The 17,906-nt window shown below is 41.8% G+C and overlaps 1 protein-coding gene across 1 annotated transcript in view; it reads left to right on the forward strand.

Annotated features, from left to right (window-relative positions):
* Nucleotides 1–16,084, forward strand: part of mbtps1 (membrane-bound transcription factor peptidase, site 1) — a 32,585-nt gene extending 16,501 nt beyond the window's left edge. Inside the window, exons 9-23 of the mRNA XM_037767464.1 lie at nucleotides 1,579–1,681; nucleotides 2,562–2,713; nucleotides 4,290–4,451; nucleotides 5,488–5,632; nucleotides 5,828–6,016; nucleotides 6,546–6,718; nucleotides 6,928–7,043; nucleotides 7,195–7,351; nucleotides 10,837–10,961; nucleotides 11,072–11,149; nucleotides 11,312–11,452; nucleotides 11,555–11,686; nucleotides 11,808–11,934; nucleotides 13,577–13,707; nucleotides 15,076–16,084. Of these exons, the coding sequence (XP_037623392.1) occupies nucleotides 1,579–1,681; nucleotides 2,562–2,713; nucleotides 4,290–4,451; nucleotides 5,488–5,632; nucleotides 5,828–6,016; nucleotides 6,546–6,718; nucleotides 6,928–7,043; nucleotides 7,195–7,351; nucleotides 10,837–10,961; nucleotides 11,072–11,149; nucleotides 11,312–11,452; nucleotides 11,555–11,686; nucleotides 11,808–11,934; nucleotides 13,577–13,707; nucleotides 15,076–15,290 (2,146 nt within the window). The 3' untranslated portion in view covers nucleotides 15,291–16,084. The remainder of the gene's footprint in view (nucleotides 1–1,578; nucleotides 1,682–2,561; nucleotides 2,714–4,289; nucleotides 4,452–5,487; nucleotides 5,633–5,827; nucleotides 6,017–6,545; nucleotides 6,719–6,927; nucleotides 7,044–7,194; nucleotides 7,352–10,836; nucleotides 10,962–11,071; nucleotides 11,150–11,311; nucleotides 11,453–11,554; nucleotides 11,687–11,807; nucleotides 11,935–13,576; nucleotides 13,708–15,075) is intronic.
* Nucleotides 16,085–17,906: the final 1,822 nt, after the last annotated feature.

The raw sequence follows: 17,906 nt of genomic DNA on the forward strand, positions 1-17,906 counted from the left end.
TGTTTCAGTCAGGGTATCTGTCGGCCTTTTTTTTAAGTCTTAAACAGCACTGAATTCAGTTCCCCAAAAAAGGTCTCTTCTCTCTTTAAATGTAATTTACTAGGGTATTGAATATTTTTTCTTGCCTGCTTATATTGCAATTTTAAATTTATTTCAGACACACAGGAGGGTCTATAGCAATAAAAGGAAACAAAACATACAAGATAAAACCATAGCAATTCATCATTCTGTGTGCGTGCGTGCGTGCGTGCGTGCGTGCGTGCGTGCGTGCGTGCGTGCGTGCGTGCGTGCGTGGTTTGTGTTTGTGAGGGGGATATTGGATTAAACATCTACATTGACTTCTGGGCAATAGAAATCAAACATAACAATACGAGTGAAAAAAAACCCAGATACATGGACAACATGGGGAAAGCAATTACAAAACAGCAATTAAATGACCCTTTAAGCAACTTTTGAAACATTTAATAGATGGACAGTTTTTTGATAAATACCACTCTCATGTTGTAGTGCTGAGATGTGTTTGTGTCTTGTACATTAATTAAAGCAGCAGTAGGCAGAATATTTTTGGCATCATTGGGCAAAAAAATTCCTTAATTACCTTTCAGCATATTGTAATTCAAGCGTTCTGAGAGGAAACTAGACTCCTGCTCCTCCTCATGGCTCTGTTTTCAGGCTTTAGAAAATCTAGCCTGTGACGGGAGACTTTGGCCAATCACAGGTCATTTCAGAGAGAGAACGTTCCTATTGGCTGTTCATTCAAAGTAGACAGCTGTCAATCATACTACATACAATCAATACTGTTTAGCTGTAAAATGAGAACGTTTGCTCCAGCTGGTGGGCGGTGCTTGGTATTTCCTCAACTGATCTCAACATGGCTGCCGGGTCACAAACTTCCTCATTTTACAGCTAAACGGTACACTACAAGATGTTTCTGAAAACATTTTATACGAGAAATACACTTTACAGTAACAGAATATTAATTCATATTTGCTTGATTGTTTGATCGGAGTTCGCAAGTGATTGACAGCTGCTCAGAGACGGCAAGGCTCCAGCTCGGCTCTGATTGGTTGTTTTTTGTCTGTGAAATCTTGCAGATGCCATTAGGAGCACCGGAGGACACAGAGGCACATGATTTTTTTCAGATTACCTGTCTCATGCACTACTGTCAGGATATAGTGACCTTTTTTTTAATCATATTCGCTCCAATCTGCCTACTGCTGCTTTAATGCTTTGCAGCATTATCAATGTGATTTGTAGCCAAATTTCTTCACCATTAGTTCAAATGGATATTTTCCTCATTTTTTTCTCATGTAGAAGAATTTCTCTGATGCTGTTTAATGAAATTCTTGTTTAGTTACATAAAAAATGCTTACCTCCCCTTCACCACTTTGACCACTTTAATTATCCAAATGAACCCCTGGCCAACTGAGTTTTATGACCCTGCTGAACATCTGCTGACTCGTCCTTCTCCAGAAAAGACCATTAAAAGTACAAAATAGCACTGTCACGTTGTAGTGCTGCGATGGAACTGTTCTGTTAAATATTATACATGAATTAAAGTAAGTTTCTCTCTGTCAGCACCCTGAACAACCCGGCAGACCAGATGGACGTGATCGGGGTCGGAGGGATCGACTTTGAGGACAACATCGCCAGGTTTTCCTCCAGAGGCATGACCACCTGGGTGAGTCTCTCCAGGAACACGCAGACATATCATTCATCAGTTTTAGAGCATACTTCTACCCTCTGCTTTATAAGCTAGTCAACCGTAATATAATCTCCTGATCTCTCATCCATATCCCATCAGCCATTCTCACACACACACACACACACACACACACACACACACACACACACATACATACTGTACGTACACACACACCACTTTTTTATCAGTCATAGCCCAAAGCAGACATCTGCTTTGGGATCTGATTAAGACGTTCTGTGATCCAGTCAGTCTCTCTGCCCCCTCAACCACCGTCAGCCAGCCATGAAGAGGCACAGACAGCGCCCACTCAGTTCTCCAACCCGGATACATAAAACACATTTTAAAATGCAGCCTTTTTAAAGGCAGTTTTCTCTACTTTTGTTAGTTTTCTCCTATTTCCTAGCCTTTTTTTCACCCTCTATTTTCTAGTGATTTTTTTCTTTCTGCTCAGTCCAGTCCTATTTGTCTCGTCCTTTCTGTTTGTCGGCGTTGTGTTTACCAGTCTTTTACCAGTGTTTACCGAACTTTTCGCGTGGCACGATTAAATCCAAAGTTAATGCAAAGAGGTGAATAGACCATATTTTCAACAGTAGTAGTAGAGCTTAGGGAGAGTTGTACTGTATAGTGGCATTAAATTGCCTCTCTGTTTTAGCTGTTGCTGTACAGAAAACAACTGGTGTGTGTGTTTGTACATCATTTCAGTTAAAAACAATTGCACAATACACTCTAAACAGATAAACTGCAGTAAATGTTATATTTGGTTTCCTTCTGTGCTGCTTTAAACCATTTTAAAAGAACTACTTCTCAGTCACTGTCTTCATCTCATGACCTGTATCTGTCTCCCGTCTCTGTGCAGGAGCTGCCAGGCGGCTACGGCAGGGTGAAGCCCGACATCGTCACCTATGGTTCTGGCGTCCGGGGATCGGGGATGAAGGAGGGGTGTCGCTCTCTGTCTGGAACCAGCGTGGCCTCTCCCGTGGTGGCTGGTGCCGTTACTCTCCTGGCTAGGTCAGTATCATAAACTGGACTCTGATGTCATAAAGTGACGAATGTTGGATCTTTTTATACTTGCTAGAAAAGGCAAGAATGTAAAACCGTTGGAATTTTATTAGGTTGTTGTTCAGTCGTGTGTTTATCTATGTTCTCTAGTGGGTCGTTTAGGTGTATTTTACCAGAAGTTGGTTGTTAAGCTGTGAGCTGTTATTGGCAATTCGATTTTATTATTATTTTCATGGCGAGATATCACAGCTCCAGGCTTCTAACCGCTAGCAAGTTGTGATGATTTATTGTACTGACTAAATGTTCCTCTTGTGCATCATCTGAACATTTTTTTTTTGTAATTTGTCCAATACTTTATGACTAAATACCTGCAAAACTAATGCCGTTCCCATCAGCCTCAGGTGTACTTTGTGTTTTGTGCTAATTAGCAAATGTTGCCATGCTAACCCTCTAAAGTAAGATGGTGAACATGTTAAACTTTATACCTGCTAAACATCAGCATGTTAACATTGTCATTATGAGCGTGTTCGCCATCTTTTATGTGGTGATGTCCAATAAGTGTTGATTGTAAATGTAGTCGATTGAAGCGAGTTAATTCCTCAGTGCTGCTATATTGAATGGTAAAGCTGAGTTCTCCTGCTCCAAAATCTGTTGTTGTTGTTGTTGTTGTTGTTGCAAGAAAGAACTACAGGCTATTTAGCTTGGATTTCTAGTCTCTGCTTCTGGTTAGTCAGGGAGCGTGACATCAAGGCCAGACAGAGGGTCCATGGTGAAATTCCTGCCCTGGGTCTGACTAATAATTAGAAAATCCAGCTCTCTACAGTCTTGTGGGGTTCTAAAGTTAACTAAATGTTCAATATTTAAAATGTAAAGCGGCCAAAAATATGTATGTAATGTATATGTTTTAAGTTGTATTCTGGCAATCTAGTCATGAAAACATGTCTCTTGTAGCACGGAGAGTCACTGAAAACTGTGCTGAGTAGTTGTAGATGAAGTCCGGAGCTCTCTGAGGCTCTTCTGTGGGAGCTGAAGCGATGACACTCCCAAGTAAGAGTGTCCAATTTGAGGATGCCGTTCCAGCTGACCTGTAGAGGAGTTTGACATCCGAGGATACATGTAGGCTGTTAAAAAGCTTGATCTGGTGCAACGATCTCTCGTGCTGTAATCCTGAACATGAGCAGGCAGTGAAATGTGTCCCGGAGGAACAAGGCGTGTCGCTGATTAATGTCGGGTATTGTTCTCAGTCTGTCAATATTCCGCCTTTACACGGTGAAAGCCCTCTTGTTACATAGCTGTAACCGAGCCCATTTAGTGTGCTCATGTTGCCGGGCTAAACATCATACCACCCTTGCTGACAACAGGCACCTCTCCCCTCTCCCAGGGGGATGACACACACACACACACACACACACACACACACACACACACACACACACACACACACACACACACACACACACACGCACGCACGCACTAATCCCAGCCCATCCCTCTTCTTTCCTCCAGCGCTGTTCTGAATTAAAAGCCGTGCAATCTGAAACCAGCAGATACAAACTAACCCTGCCTGTCCTTCTCTGTCCTCCAGCACCGTCCTGAACAGGGAATTGGTGAACCCGGCCTCCATGAAGCAGGCTTTGATCGCCTCGGCCCGACGTCTGCCGGGTGTCAACATGTTTGAGCAGGGCCACGGGAAGCTAGACCTGATCAGAGCCTACCAGATCCTCAACAGCTACAAACCTCAGGCCAGGTACACGTCTCACAAATACAGGTCCTAAAATGGCACCGATTCATGGATTCAGAAACCTGTGTACACATAAAGACAGTCTGTTCCTCAGCTATATGGATCTAACCGTGTCCATAACTGTTGTCCTGCACATGTTGGCATATACACGACCATTACACACACTAAAGGAGCCACAGCCTTCCCTCTTGGGAGGAATAGGATGGGCTCAAACTGGCAGAATCAGAGTGCTCCACTGAAAATCTATCTCTTGAGTATCAAATACTCACCGCCTGTAGGCTTGCAATGTGGCTCTGAAAAGTTTGCAGCCGGCTCCTTCTTGAAGGACAGCAGCTATAGTCTGTTTTGGATCATAAACGTTACAATGGATTCCAATAGCGACCCAGAGTCACAGTAAAAATAGACAATTTTGGAGAAGCGGATTATCCTACAGGAGTAGTATGAGAAGTTTGTATTGACATTTTAAGATACAGTGAAGTATTCTACTAAAATCTTTCCCCATGATTATAGTAGCACCAACACACTAATCTGGTCTTAATGTGGCTGTCAAAGTTAACGCGATAATAACATGTTAACGCAAATTTGTTTTAACACCACTATTTTCTTTAACGCATTAATGCAACTTGCGGTTTTTAGGTTGTAGCTGCCTGTTGTTTTAGGGATGGGTCACGATTCTCGATCGGTCTTAAAAAAATATACATTTCCCTTGTATTAACTGTCGCAGTCGCTGCCCGGTAGTAACGTTACTACAAGTAAAGCGGCCCCTGGTAGTTTCAGCAGGTTGATCAGCTGTTCGAGCAGCGGAACATATCGTCACTCAAACCCGACAGAAACAAAATAAAACTCACCAAAACCGTCATGATTCTTCTTTCCACTGGCCTCTTCCACTGTTCCAACAATATGGTTGAAATAAACTCTTAATCCATAGCGTTAGATGGGAAAATGTGCCAACGCTGCATGTCGTTTTCCCCCCATGTTCCTAGTTTGTTTCAGTAAAAAACACATTTCTACAGTATCCTTTCCCTTTCTTGTCTCCTGCCAGTCTTTCTCCCAGTTACATCGACCTGACAGAGTCTCCGTACATGTGGCCTTACTGCTCTCAGCCCATCTACTATGGAGGAATGCCCACCATCGTCAACGTGACCATTCTCAACGGCATGGGTGTCACAGGCAGGATTGTCGACAAGGTGCACACACAAAACTACACTAATCAATACAAATCTTTTATTTTTCAGTTTCCTTTACTCCTTTACAAACAAGTCACGATTTAGTGACTATTACTTTCCAAGTTCCTTAAGAGGACAAGTGAAGGACGAGTTCCTTTGACTGACCTAGTTCTGCATCATGAGTTGTTGAAAACATCTTTGCTCTCTCCTGCTCAGCCCATCTGGCAGCCCTACCTCCCTCAGAACGGCGACCACATCGACGTGGCGGTCTCCTATTCACCCGTGCTGTGGCCGTGGGCCGGCTACCTGGCCGTGTCCATCTCCGTGGCCAAGAAAGCGGCATCGTGGGAAGGGATCGCTCAAGGTCATATTATGGTCACAGTGGCGTCGCCTGCGGAGAATGATGTGAGTCACCGCAGCAACACCTGAGCTCTGTCTTCTAAGCAGCTTTCACTTTTTCTAGAGCAGCGCTTCCCAAACCACATCGCTATCAGACGATGAGGTCAAGTACCCCTTCGTCAACAGCCGACTCATCATGTTCCAAATGTCTTTACTTAAAGGTCTTATTGATAACATTTTTATGTAGACGAATATTTAAAAACAAATGATACATCTACAGAGCCTTTAGAAAGGTGCTGAATAAAAGTATGTTTTTTCCTGATGGCTGGTTTACTTAATCAAGATACTATAAGGTGTTGTGTAAATTGCAGTAAAAATGGTCAGGAACGTTCATTTACGCATTACATTTCTCACAATTTATAGATAAGGCCTATTGTGAATTGGGTCTTGATGGTTTGTCATTTTTAATAAGTGAGTCACCAGGAAAAAAAATTTGGAAACACTGTTCTAGACTTCTAGAGTATCTATCTTGTGTAATTAAATACTCTTCTTTAGTTATAACCTGGTCATCTTCTTGACCTTTGACCCCTTGCAGTCTGAGGTGGGCGGTGAGCTGACCTCCACAGTCAAGCTGCCCATCAAGGTGAAGATTGTGCCAACTCCCCCGCGCAGTAAGAGGGTGCTGTGGGACCAGTACCACAACCTGCGCTACCCGCCCGGCTACTTCCCCCGAGACAACCTCCGCATGAAGAACGACCCACTAGACTGGTGCGTGCGTGCGTGCGTGTGTGTGTGTGTGTGTGTGTGTGTGTGTGTGTGTGTGTGTGTGTGTGTGTGTGTGTGTGTGTGTGTGTGTGTGTGTGTGTGTGTGTGTGTGTGTGTGCGTGTGCGTGTGCGTGTTTGCTTTAGTTCTCAGGACACATTACATGTTTTGACCTTTACCAACTGAAATATTATTGATTATTTTATGTTTCCAGGAATGGAGACCACATCCACACTAACTTCAGAGACATGTACCAGCACCTGAGGAGTATGGGATACTTTGTTGAGGTGCTCGGAGCACCCATCACCTGCTTTGATGCCAGCCAGTATGGTAAGAGCACACAAAATCACACACAACAGAATCAGAGGATTTCCAATTGAAGCAGCTCCAGGCACTTTATGAAGCTTTCTTTTTCTCAGTTTGCTTGTGGTTGATTCAAAGATAACAAGCTAATGGGCTGTTTGCTGTTGTGTCTCTGCAGGCACGTTGCTGATGGTGGACAGCGAGGAGGAGTATTTTCCTGAAGAGATCACCAAGCTGAGGAGAGACATCGACAACGGCCTGTCGCTCATCGTCTTCAGTGACTGGTACAACACCTCGGTCATGAGGAAGGTCAAGTTCTACGACGAAAACACCAGGTATTCACCTTGACTTTGACACTTTACTACTTCTGATTATTGATAGCACAGCAATAACACTGGCTAATGTTAAAGGAACATGAGTAGGATTTTCCTAAAAAAAAAAAAAAACAACGTATAGTCTCATACATAAATAATCCCTCTCAAGCGTCCCTTATGACCCACTCGAATGTGTGGCGTTTCTGGCTGTCAACCTCATAAAAACATAGCAATCAGGTGCCAGATTGTAAGCACCAGCATCCAAGAGGAAAAGGCAGAAAAAATGCAAACATAGCGAGGTGAATGCCAAGCAGAAAAATCTTGTTCCAAAACAAGAGTGAATCTGGGGTTGGCTTTCACCCACTGGCGAGAATCACAGAACTAGCGGCGATGAAGGCCGACTGTTGCGTCCCCTCACGTCGCCTTTGTCTTGGCCGACAAGATTCATTTGATCAAACTGCAAAGAGTACAGCCGACATAAAAAACTGAGTCCACTACAACCTAAAAATTAACGCAAGTTACGTTAATGTGTTAAAGAAATTAGTGGCATTAAAACAAATTTGTGTTAACGCGTTATCGCATTAACTTTGACAGCCCTAAAATATATATACCTGTTTTCAATAACTCCAGAGCGTTTTAAATTCCAAAAGTCAAAATCTATTGAAAAAAGATAGATGTAATCATTTCCAAAATCCACAACATGTTTTTATCGGACTAATTGTGCATCAGTCCATATTTGTTGGTGTTTAGCCTTTCAAAAACATTTCAATGTTCTGCTCTCGCGCTTAACGCACACAAAGGGAGGCACGCTTATTCATTAAAGAAAGTTGATTTAATGAAAAAAGAATAACTCATTTAATCCAATGAATCACATCAATTTATTCAAATTGAGGAATTTGTTCGAGGATTTTTTATTTGACTTTTTTTAGGGTGATGACATTCAAAGCTTCATTTCGAAAACCTCAATAGAAGCTTCAAATGTAAAAAAAAAAAGACGACATTCGGTACAGCCATAATATTTGTAAAAGGGGATTCTCCACATCCCTGCAGAAGTATAAAACCGTTCTCACTCTGATCAAAAAAACTAAATTGCAGCTCAGCAATTCCAGAAATCCAATAAGTAATGCAGAGTGTTTTGTGATCAATGAGTTATAGGAACAGTATTGTTGTGCACAAGTGCTCTAAAGTCCTCTCTGACTGTGATTGCTCTTGTCTGGGAAGCTCCCTGTATCTATTTCTTTAAAATGATCTATGTGTCCTCTCCCTCCATTACGAGACGGTTCGATGATTAAACCGCTATTACCTCAGAAGCTCCAGCTTTCACCAGCAGCTTCATCATGTCATAATGATAGCAGGATAAAGCGCATTGTGTAGTTAACAGCCTGCTGTATCACAGTTTCTGTCCGACTCCCTCTCTGCAGTGTTGCGTCCTCGCTCTGTAATAGATATAATATATCACGACTCCTCAGATTCAGAGCTCCTCATGCAGAGCTAGAAATTACTCACGACTCCTTGCTGCTCCATTCATATCCTTCCCAAGCTGTTGCACAATATCCAGAGGATTAAAAGAGTTAAATATAGTCTTTAGGGCTTCAAAATATTATGCTGAGTAATTCAGTTTTAATTGAATGGCGACGGCTCATTTCCGATTTGTTCATTCACTGCTGCCTTTTCTGGACCCCGAGACAGAGAACTGAATTAGGAACTCAGATTTTTTCACTTCATGAATGTACTGCTTTTGTAATGTTTGTATTCCTTATTGTTCTCTTATGATTTACAACATGTAGCACTGACAGCTAGTGATTTAAAATGGGTAACAGCAGTCCAAATTCAAAACGTTGGAGCCGAAGCCCTTCTGCTCCGAAAGTGTGACTGATAGCAGTTAGCGTGTGTTAGCATCACGGCGTTAACCTCTGGCCAGCAGTAGTCAGAATCACTTCACCGGCTGTGTGTCTCAAATACTCTCTGCCTTGTTAACCCAGCTGCACACGGACCACAGAGAGATGTGCCGATTGCTTTTCAGGTCAGGTAGAATCTAACGTTAACATTATCTCTGTTGATCCGGTTCGTTACCTTGCTTCCATGGCTGCAGAAGGCCGTGTTTGCATGCCAATTGGTTTCCTATGTGGCAGCGGGGTGTTGAAATGGGCAGTGGACGGGATCACACCACTAAAATCAAAAACAGATTGTCCAGACCGGGATGGAAATTTCAAAGGAGAACATACTGGCTGAAGCGTTTTTGTCGGAGAAGCCAGTATTTCAATTTAGCATGTTTCCTTAATCTCTGGTGACATCCATCCATCCATCAATCCATTATCCGTAACCACTTCTGGGGCGCGGGGGGGCTGGAGCCGATCCCAGCTGACATTGGGCGAAGGCGGGGTACACCCTGGACAGGTCGCCAGACTATCACAGGGCAGACACATAGAGACAGACAACAATTCACGCTCACATTCACACCTACGGGCAATTTAGAGTCAACAACTAACCTAACCTGCATGTCTTTGGACTGTGAGAGGAAGCCGGAGAACCCGGAGAAAACCATCTCTGGTGACATATCGTGGTCAATTTACGATTTATTACAGTGAATATATTACAGATTGGTCCTTTTTAAAGTTGCCATTGTTATCCCTTAAAACCTGCAACCGTGTGTTTTATTCCTATATTTCCTGCTTTATTTTCCTTAATCAATCCTCTGTATGCGGCGGATGTCAAACTGAAAGCAATGCTCAGTTCTGTCTTCTAATTTGCAGCAGTGGGTGATTTCTTATGTAGATTTATATTAGGGCTGTCAAAGTGAATGTGATAACGCATTAATGCAAATTTGTTTTAACGCCACTAATTTCTCTAATGCATTTACTGCAACTTGCGATTTTAAAGGTTGTAATGGGCTCAGTTTTAAAGCTAGAGTGAAGATACTGGCATCATATGGAACTAGAAAAACCTAAGGAATCCATTGGTACCAACTGTATCATACTAGCTTGTCGAGAAGGGGTCAAAGGAGTCCTTGACCTCTGACCTCAAGATATGTGAATGAAAATGGGTTCTATGGGTACCCATGAATCTCCCCTTTACAGACATGCCCACTTTATGATAATCACATGCAGATTTGGGGCAAGTCATAGTCAAGTCAGCACACTGACACACTGACAGCTGTTGTTGCCTGTTGAGCTGCAGTTTGCATTGTTATGATTTGAGCATATTTTTCACGCTAAATGCAGTACCTGTGAGGGTTTCTGGACAATATTTGTCAATTGATTTCCATTAATAAATATAATATACATACATTTGCATAAAGCAAGCACATTTGCCTACTCCCATGTTGATAAGAGTATTAAATACTTGACAAATCTCCCTTTAAGGTACATTTTGAACAGATAAAAAATGTGTGATTAATTTGCGATTAATCGTGATAAAATATTTCAATCGATTGACAGCCCTAGTAGATTTATATTTGTCTTGTATATGAATGGTTGTAGAAATGGTTTTCTTGATGTAACCTGCAGGCAGTGGTGGATGCCAGACACAGGGGGCGCTAACGTACCGGCTCTGAACGACCTGATCTCAGTGTGGGGGATGGCTTTCAGTGATGGTCTGTACGAGGGAGACTTCACCTTGGCTGATCATGACAGTAAGTCACCCACACACAAACACAAACACACCCTCTTCAGTTTCTGATTTCATTACTCCTCTGGTCACCTTTTAGTATTGTTTTATTCACACAGTCCCTCTCGTTCTCAGTGTACTATGCCTCAGGCTGCAGCATCGCCCGTTTCCCAGAAGACGGAATAGTGATTGCCAAGAATCTAAAGGACCAAGGTACCAGCGTCCCTCTTAAAGTATTGAACCCAGCTGAGCTTAGTGTAGCGCAGTGCTGGCCAGCAGCCACGCAGGCTGACAGGCAACTTTTTAATCTTTAGTTCAGATATAACACCACACTGTGTGTGTGTGCGTGTGTGCGTGTGTGTGTTCTTTTAACAGGTCTGGAAGTGTTAAAGCAGGAGACAGCAGTGGTGGAGGGAGTTCCCATCCTCGGACTATACCAAACGCCGTCTGACGGGGGAGGTCGCATCGCTCTCTACGGTGATTCTAACTGTATAGACGACAGCCACAGACAGAAAGGTAACTCCTCCTCAGTGTGTTCCAATGTGTGTGTATGCTTTTTCACTTTTTATTTACAACAACTGAGCCAATATTAATATTAATATTGTAATATTATCACAGACTGTTTCTGGCTGCTCGACGCTCTCCTTCAGTACACTTCCTACAGTATGACCCCTCCCAGCCTCAGCCACTCCCACAGCAGGGTAGCACCACCCACAGGCACAGAGCGCCCACTGCCACTGAGACTGGAAGGTGAAAAAGTGTACATTTCTCTGTCCTTGTTGTGTTGTGTGCAAAGCAGCTTTTAAGCCCTGCTTCAAATGAGTGCTATTATCATTCTAATGATTCAGATATATTCTTTCCATTCTTCCAGGCAACCATCTCTACCGCTACTCCAAAGTTCTAGAGGCTCACCTGGGAGACCCAAAGCCCCGCCCACTACCAGCTTGCCCCCACCTGTCTTGGGCGAAGCCACAGCCACTCAATGAGACGGCACCCAGGTAGGTCTGACAAAACACTAATTAGTTAAAGGGCGGGAACGTCTATTCCTTTAATTTTTAAGTGGAAACGCCCACTCAGCCGTTGAAAAAAGCAGTGACATAGGTTACTAAAGTAAGCTAATCGAAGCTAATCAATAAGTTTATGAATAATGTGAAGGCTAGACCTAGCTGAGTCAAAGTTTGGAAATAATTGAAAGTAATGGTTCGGAGGTAAAATTATTGTCTTTGTGAATGGAGTCTGGTGGCTTTGAAGAGAGCACAGATAACTGTTTCAGTTCCCCGTCAAAAAGGGCTGTCTGACGGCGAGGTAAAGCGGTTGTGGATGGGAGCATCAATTTAAGTGTACACTGTCTTCAAAGCCAGCAGACCAGACCCCATTCACAAAAACAGTATTTTTACCTCACAGAACACAAGAGTTGATGGTTTTACCGCTGCATTGATCAGTTAGTGTGTTTGTGTTATTGTGTGACTTTCGGATCTGAACTAACGTGGCGTCCACAGCAGTACATTGCTTAGCTTCCGTGCCGTTACTTCTGTGTGCTTCTCCAAACTGGGAGCGTGCCGACCGCAATATAAGTTACTGTATGTAATGTTAATACACTGACTATAAGGATGTAAATATACTGTACATGTAACAGCGTAAACATACAGAAACCTACAGTACATCAGGTCACATAGGAAAACGCTTCAGAAGGGCTTGGGAAAATAAGATTTTGACGCTAAAACATACATACTTTGACCAAAATTTGAATATTCAGATTTGAATACATAAGGAAACCCCAAATAATGGAGCCATCCTTTAATAGTTTAACATTCCCTTTTAGTCATATCTACATTTGTGATGCTAAATAATAATTTCTCAGACATCAGTTGTCAATCAAACGGTGTGTTCCGTGTTGTGACGTCTTTTTCCTTCGATTTCTGGTGATGAAATTTGAATGTCTGTGTGTGATGCTTGGATTGACCACGGCAGCTTTCTCTGCTATATTATATTTCTCAACATGTCTGAAAGAGATTACACTGAGTTATCTTGTTTGTGCACTCTGCCATAGTCAACATTTTAACAGTAACCTCTCCTTCAGTCACAGCACTACATAGAGGTAGAGTCTCCCAGCAACATATTTCAGTGGCACAATACTTTGAATCAGTCGTGGGGTTCAAAAATGGAATTTTTTGTTTTTTTCTGGCAGCAACAGTCTTTTTTCCAACCTGTCAGCAGAGTGAATCAGTGTAAAAGCAAATCAAATTCATTCATCAAGACCTTCTTAAACTCCAGACGTGAACGTACTGCAACTCCAGGTGATGTCAGTAGCTGAAATCACCCGGAGAACTGCAACCCATGCATTATTTATGATCAGCCTCACCTTTTCTGTCCCATTACTGCCGGCTTTGCGCACACTGGAACTGGTCTTTCTGCCGGCCCATACTGCCGTGAAACTACAGGCCAAAGTCCTTTACTTGCAGCAACTTTCTTTTTTTTCCATCCCGTCAACAGAGGGAATCAAAGTAAAATCAATCTCATGACGTAAAGCTTCGGTTTTGTGACGGACTCAACGCAGGCACACATTACACCGCATACGTTAGACTCTGTCTCACCTTCTCTCTTTCTTTCTTTCTTTCTCTCTCTGTGTCGTGCTCTCAGTAACCTGTGGAAGCACCAGAAGCTTCTCTCAGTGGATCTGGACAAAGTGGCTCTACCAAACGTGAGGCCTTACCGTCCCCAGGTCAGACCTCTGTCTCCTGGGGAGAGTGGGGCCTGGGACATCCCTGGAGGTAACACTCGGTTCAAAGTTATTACTAAAAGCAATCTGACTTGGGATTAGTTTTAAAGCAAAAAAAAAATTGTTAAAGACTTTTATACACAGCAATGGACTACATTGTTTTGAAACCGTTAATTTAACTTAACAGTAGCATTTGCAATAGAATTGGTATTAATATAAGACATAGAAGGGGACATTTGTCACTCATTCATTTTTTGTTTTTTTAATTTAACACCATTAATTATCCAAGTGGTTGGTTATTATTATGGTTATTATAAGTCTCAGCAATAAAATTTAGGATTTATGTTAAAATTTGCAGTGCAATGCTTGATAAATATATACAAACTGTTATTACCCATCTTGACATAAAAAATAATTACTAAATAATATCATTTAATAAAATCAATGAAGCATCTTATGGGTGCTTATGGGTCCAAACACCACTTGTCTTCATGTCCCTCAACTGTGGTCTCAATGTTGAGATACGTAAAATGAGCTAATTCAATTATATTATGACATTATTTCAAATGGAATTGTTCCATATACATCATTACTTTACACCATATTAAAAGGATTTTTTGTTTACAAATCATTGATATGATTTTTTTTTCATCTAAATGCACCTGTCTCACATTTCTGAGTCCTTACGTAACACTGAACAAATACCATAGTAAAAGTTTTATTCAAAGCCAAACAAATCTAGTGAAATCCACTATTTTTAGAAAATGTTTTTATATCAATATTTACAATGATGCACAATGATGATGAAAATTAATTTAAATTTCTTAAAAAATATTATAGAAATTATAAGAGCAAAATTATAAAATAAACATTATTGTAATGTAAGGACATTTAGTAAGAAAAAGTGATGAAAACCATAAAAAATAAACATGTTATGGATTAAAATCCTAACCACTATATGTAATCTTGTGTACCTGTTTATATGTGTCACATACTCTGATGGCTAAAATTAAAATTCATAGAGTTTGATTTTTCTTTTTCTATTTGGGAGAGTCAGAAGTGACCGTAGTTGCAGAAACCCCCCTAAATGAGAGAATGTATAAAAGGACAATCTCATCCATAGAGCAGAAAGGTCTATTTTCTCTCAAGCATGAAGTTAAATAGACTAAGAGATCCTTTTTTACAACAACTCATAGCGATAAAATGACATGTTTCATATTTCATATGTGTCAGTATGTATTAAGTAATATAGCAGGCTATTTAAATAAGATAAGATAAGATATAAGATATTCCTTTATTAGTACCGCAGTGGGTAAATTTGCAGTGAAAGGAGTCACTGCAGTGTGTCAGGATAAAGATGTTAAAGGTGGCTACTGAGGCAGCCCCATGTGACCTGTGACCTGTGACCTCATCCCCTCAGGGATAATGCCCGGTCGCTACAACCAAGAAGTGGGCCAGACCATCCCCGTGTTCGCCTTCCTGGGAGCGATGGTCGTCCTGTCCTTTTTCGTGGTCCAGCTCACGAAGGCCAAGAGCAAACCCAAGCGCAGGAAACCCCGCATCAAACGGCCCACATACCTCCAGCAGCAGCAGCAGCAGCAGACGACGACAACCGTGAAAAACCCCACAGTTTGACTGGGACTGCAACTCTGAGCTGCTGCCGTAGACCTGGCTTCACCTCCAGAACTGAGACGCTGTTAAACGGACAACTCGTGTTGAGCGGCAACATTGGAGGTGTGGAACTACATGGGAGTCTAACGGACCATTGAGACTCTTAAACTCAAGCCTGCCGGACGCGAACGTACCGCGACTCCAGGCGTCTCTTGGATGCTGATAACAGTTTTTGTGCCTCTTGTCTGTTCAAGGCTGTCCGTGGGTGTTTGTGTGTGTTTGTGGACTAATGAACAGTATTAGACAGCGTCACACACATGATGTAAAACACACAGTATACACCTGGCCCTAAAAATGCCTGATTTAGACAGACATGTCTGCATTTCCCTCTCTCTTCTTCGACCAAACTGTTTCTTTATGGATGAAATGTGTCTGACTTTTTATATTTATTGAATTTGTTCGTACCCTAAAACACATACTCAGAAGTACAAGAGACTTCACACACACACGACACATACTGTATGCACTTTAAGAATAAAGCAGTTGGCATACACACGGACAGAAACACACACACACACACACATACAATCATACTGATATTTAAACATGGATGATCCAAGTTGTCTTCTCCACTGTTTTGTAAGTCCTGCTCATATCGGTTTCGAATCACTGTCTTTTCATTGTTTTTATATTTTCTATAATGAATGAACTCTGGCCAGGCGTTCTGTTGATACCCTCCTTCATGATCTCATGGTCAAAGTAGCATTGACAGACTTGTTCAAATATATCTCATCAATTAAAAAGCATAATCAAAGTGACCGGCTTTGTTGTTTTTGGGCTTCTAAATGTTTTGGTTCTGGGGTTGCTTTTCAAGTCATGTCTAATGGCAATTCAAGATACACAAAACGTAGCACTTCTCATGGCGCATTCACACCAAGAGCGAGGCGAACTTTTCGTTCATTTCGTTTTGCATATTCAGTCAGTTAAGAGTTGAGATATTTCAGCTCAAGCGAGAAATTCCTTGTGAAACTTGTGCGAGTAAAGCAAGGTGAAAATTAACTTTGCTCTATTATGTGTCATTCCATTATGGCCTGTTATACTGATGTTTTCTTCTTTCCTTCAAAAACGGCTATTTTAACAGATAACAGTATAATTCAGACACCAAATGTATTATTAACATCTGAAATAGTTTTGGGCCCCAAAAGAAGCAGAATTAAATGATTAAAACTTCCATTTAGTCAATGTCCCCACAGTGTTGTATGAGTTGGAACCACTCTCCTTCATAGCCTTCGATTTTGAATTCGTTTTCCAGTCCAGTGACTCTCGATCATTATTGAACCACAACGGTGCAACTGGGCTCTAAATATTCAGTTAGTCCATTTTTCTTTGGGCCCTCTGCAGTCTACTCAGTGGTTAGATTGAAGAGGTTTAAACTGATTGCCAGTTAATAGCATGTTCAGCTGATACTCCAGTAGTGCTATTGTGAAGTTTGAAGAAAAGCTTTGCTAAAGCAACATGCCTGTTAAAGGGGAACTACACTCATTTTCAAAATTTAAACATGTTGAAAAAATGACCCTACTTCTCACTTGATTTATTACCTCAGTAAACATTGTAAACATGAGTTTATGGTCTCAATCTCTAGTTTCAAGTCTTCTTCAATCCAGCATGATGTTCATTTGGTAAATTATGGTCCCATTTAGAGTCAAATAGACCATAAAGCAGGGGATGCTTTAGGACGTGGCTACCTTGTGACTGGTCGCTACCACGGCGTTGTATTCGGCGTAGAACTTTAACTCTTTCACAGCATGTTTTCAGTTCATGAAAGTTAATTACAACCTTTTTGGTTGCCCAAAAAATGTCTTATTCAGCGTTCGAACTCGAGGCTTCAAAGCGTCAGTCCACCAACCAATGGGTGACTACGTCCACCTCTTATATGGTAAATGGTAAATGGACTTCATTTATACAGTGCTTTTCTAGTCTTCCAACCACTTAAAGTGCTTTACATTACATGTCAGCATTCACCCATTCACACACACATTCATACACTGATTGCAGAGGCTGCCATGCAAGGTGCCAACTTTGCCCATCAGGATCTAATATAAATACTCATTCACACACCGATGGCTGTGCCTTCGGGAGCATTTGGGGTTAAGTGTCTTGCTCAAGGACACATCGACATGTGACCGGAGCAGCCGGGGATCTGTGGACAACCTGCTCTACCCTCTGAGCCACAGCCGACCCACCGGCAGTATATTACTCTATGGTTTTCCTCCTGTGGATAGAGTGGAAATCCATGTTATTCCAATAATCACAGAGTTAAGTCAATACCTGTGAGCATGAACACCAAAAAGTAGAACACCAACGATGTCAGTGGTTATATAATGAAGAGACGACACCTGGAGCTTTTTCAGTGTGTGTAAGTTGTGTGGGGAAAAATTGTGATCATCGAAGCAGAATCATTAATCTTTTCAAGATAGGAGTTTTTGCCTTTATTCAACAGTAGACAGGTGAGAGTAATGACGTGCATTTTGGCCACCAGGACACCCTGAAGATTTCCTTCTTTTTAGGAGGAGCATGCTTGTACTTGCACACATGAAGACTGAATAAGACAAAATATATACAGTATATTCATCCAGTTAA

Source organism: Sebastes umbrosus, chromosome 4 (genome assembly GCF_015220745.1).
Source record: "Sebastes umbrosus isolate fSebUmb1 chromosome 4, fSebUmb1.pri, whole genome shotgun sequence".
NCBI lineage: Eukaryota > Metazoa > Chordata > Actinopteri > Perciformes > Sebastidae > Sebastes > Sebastes umbrosus.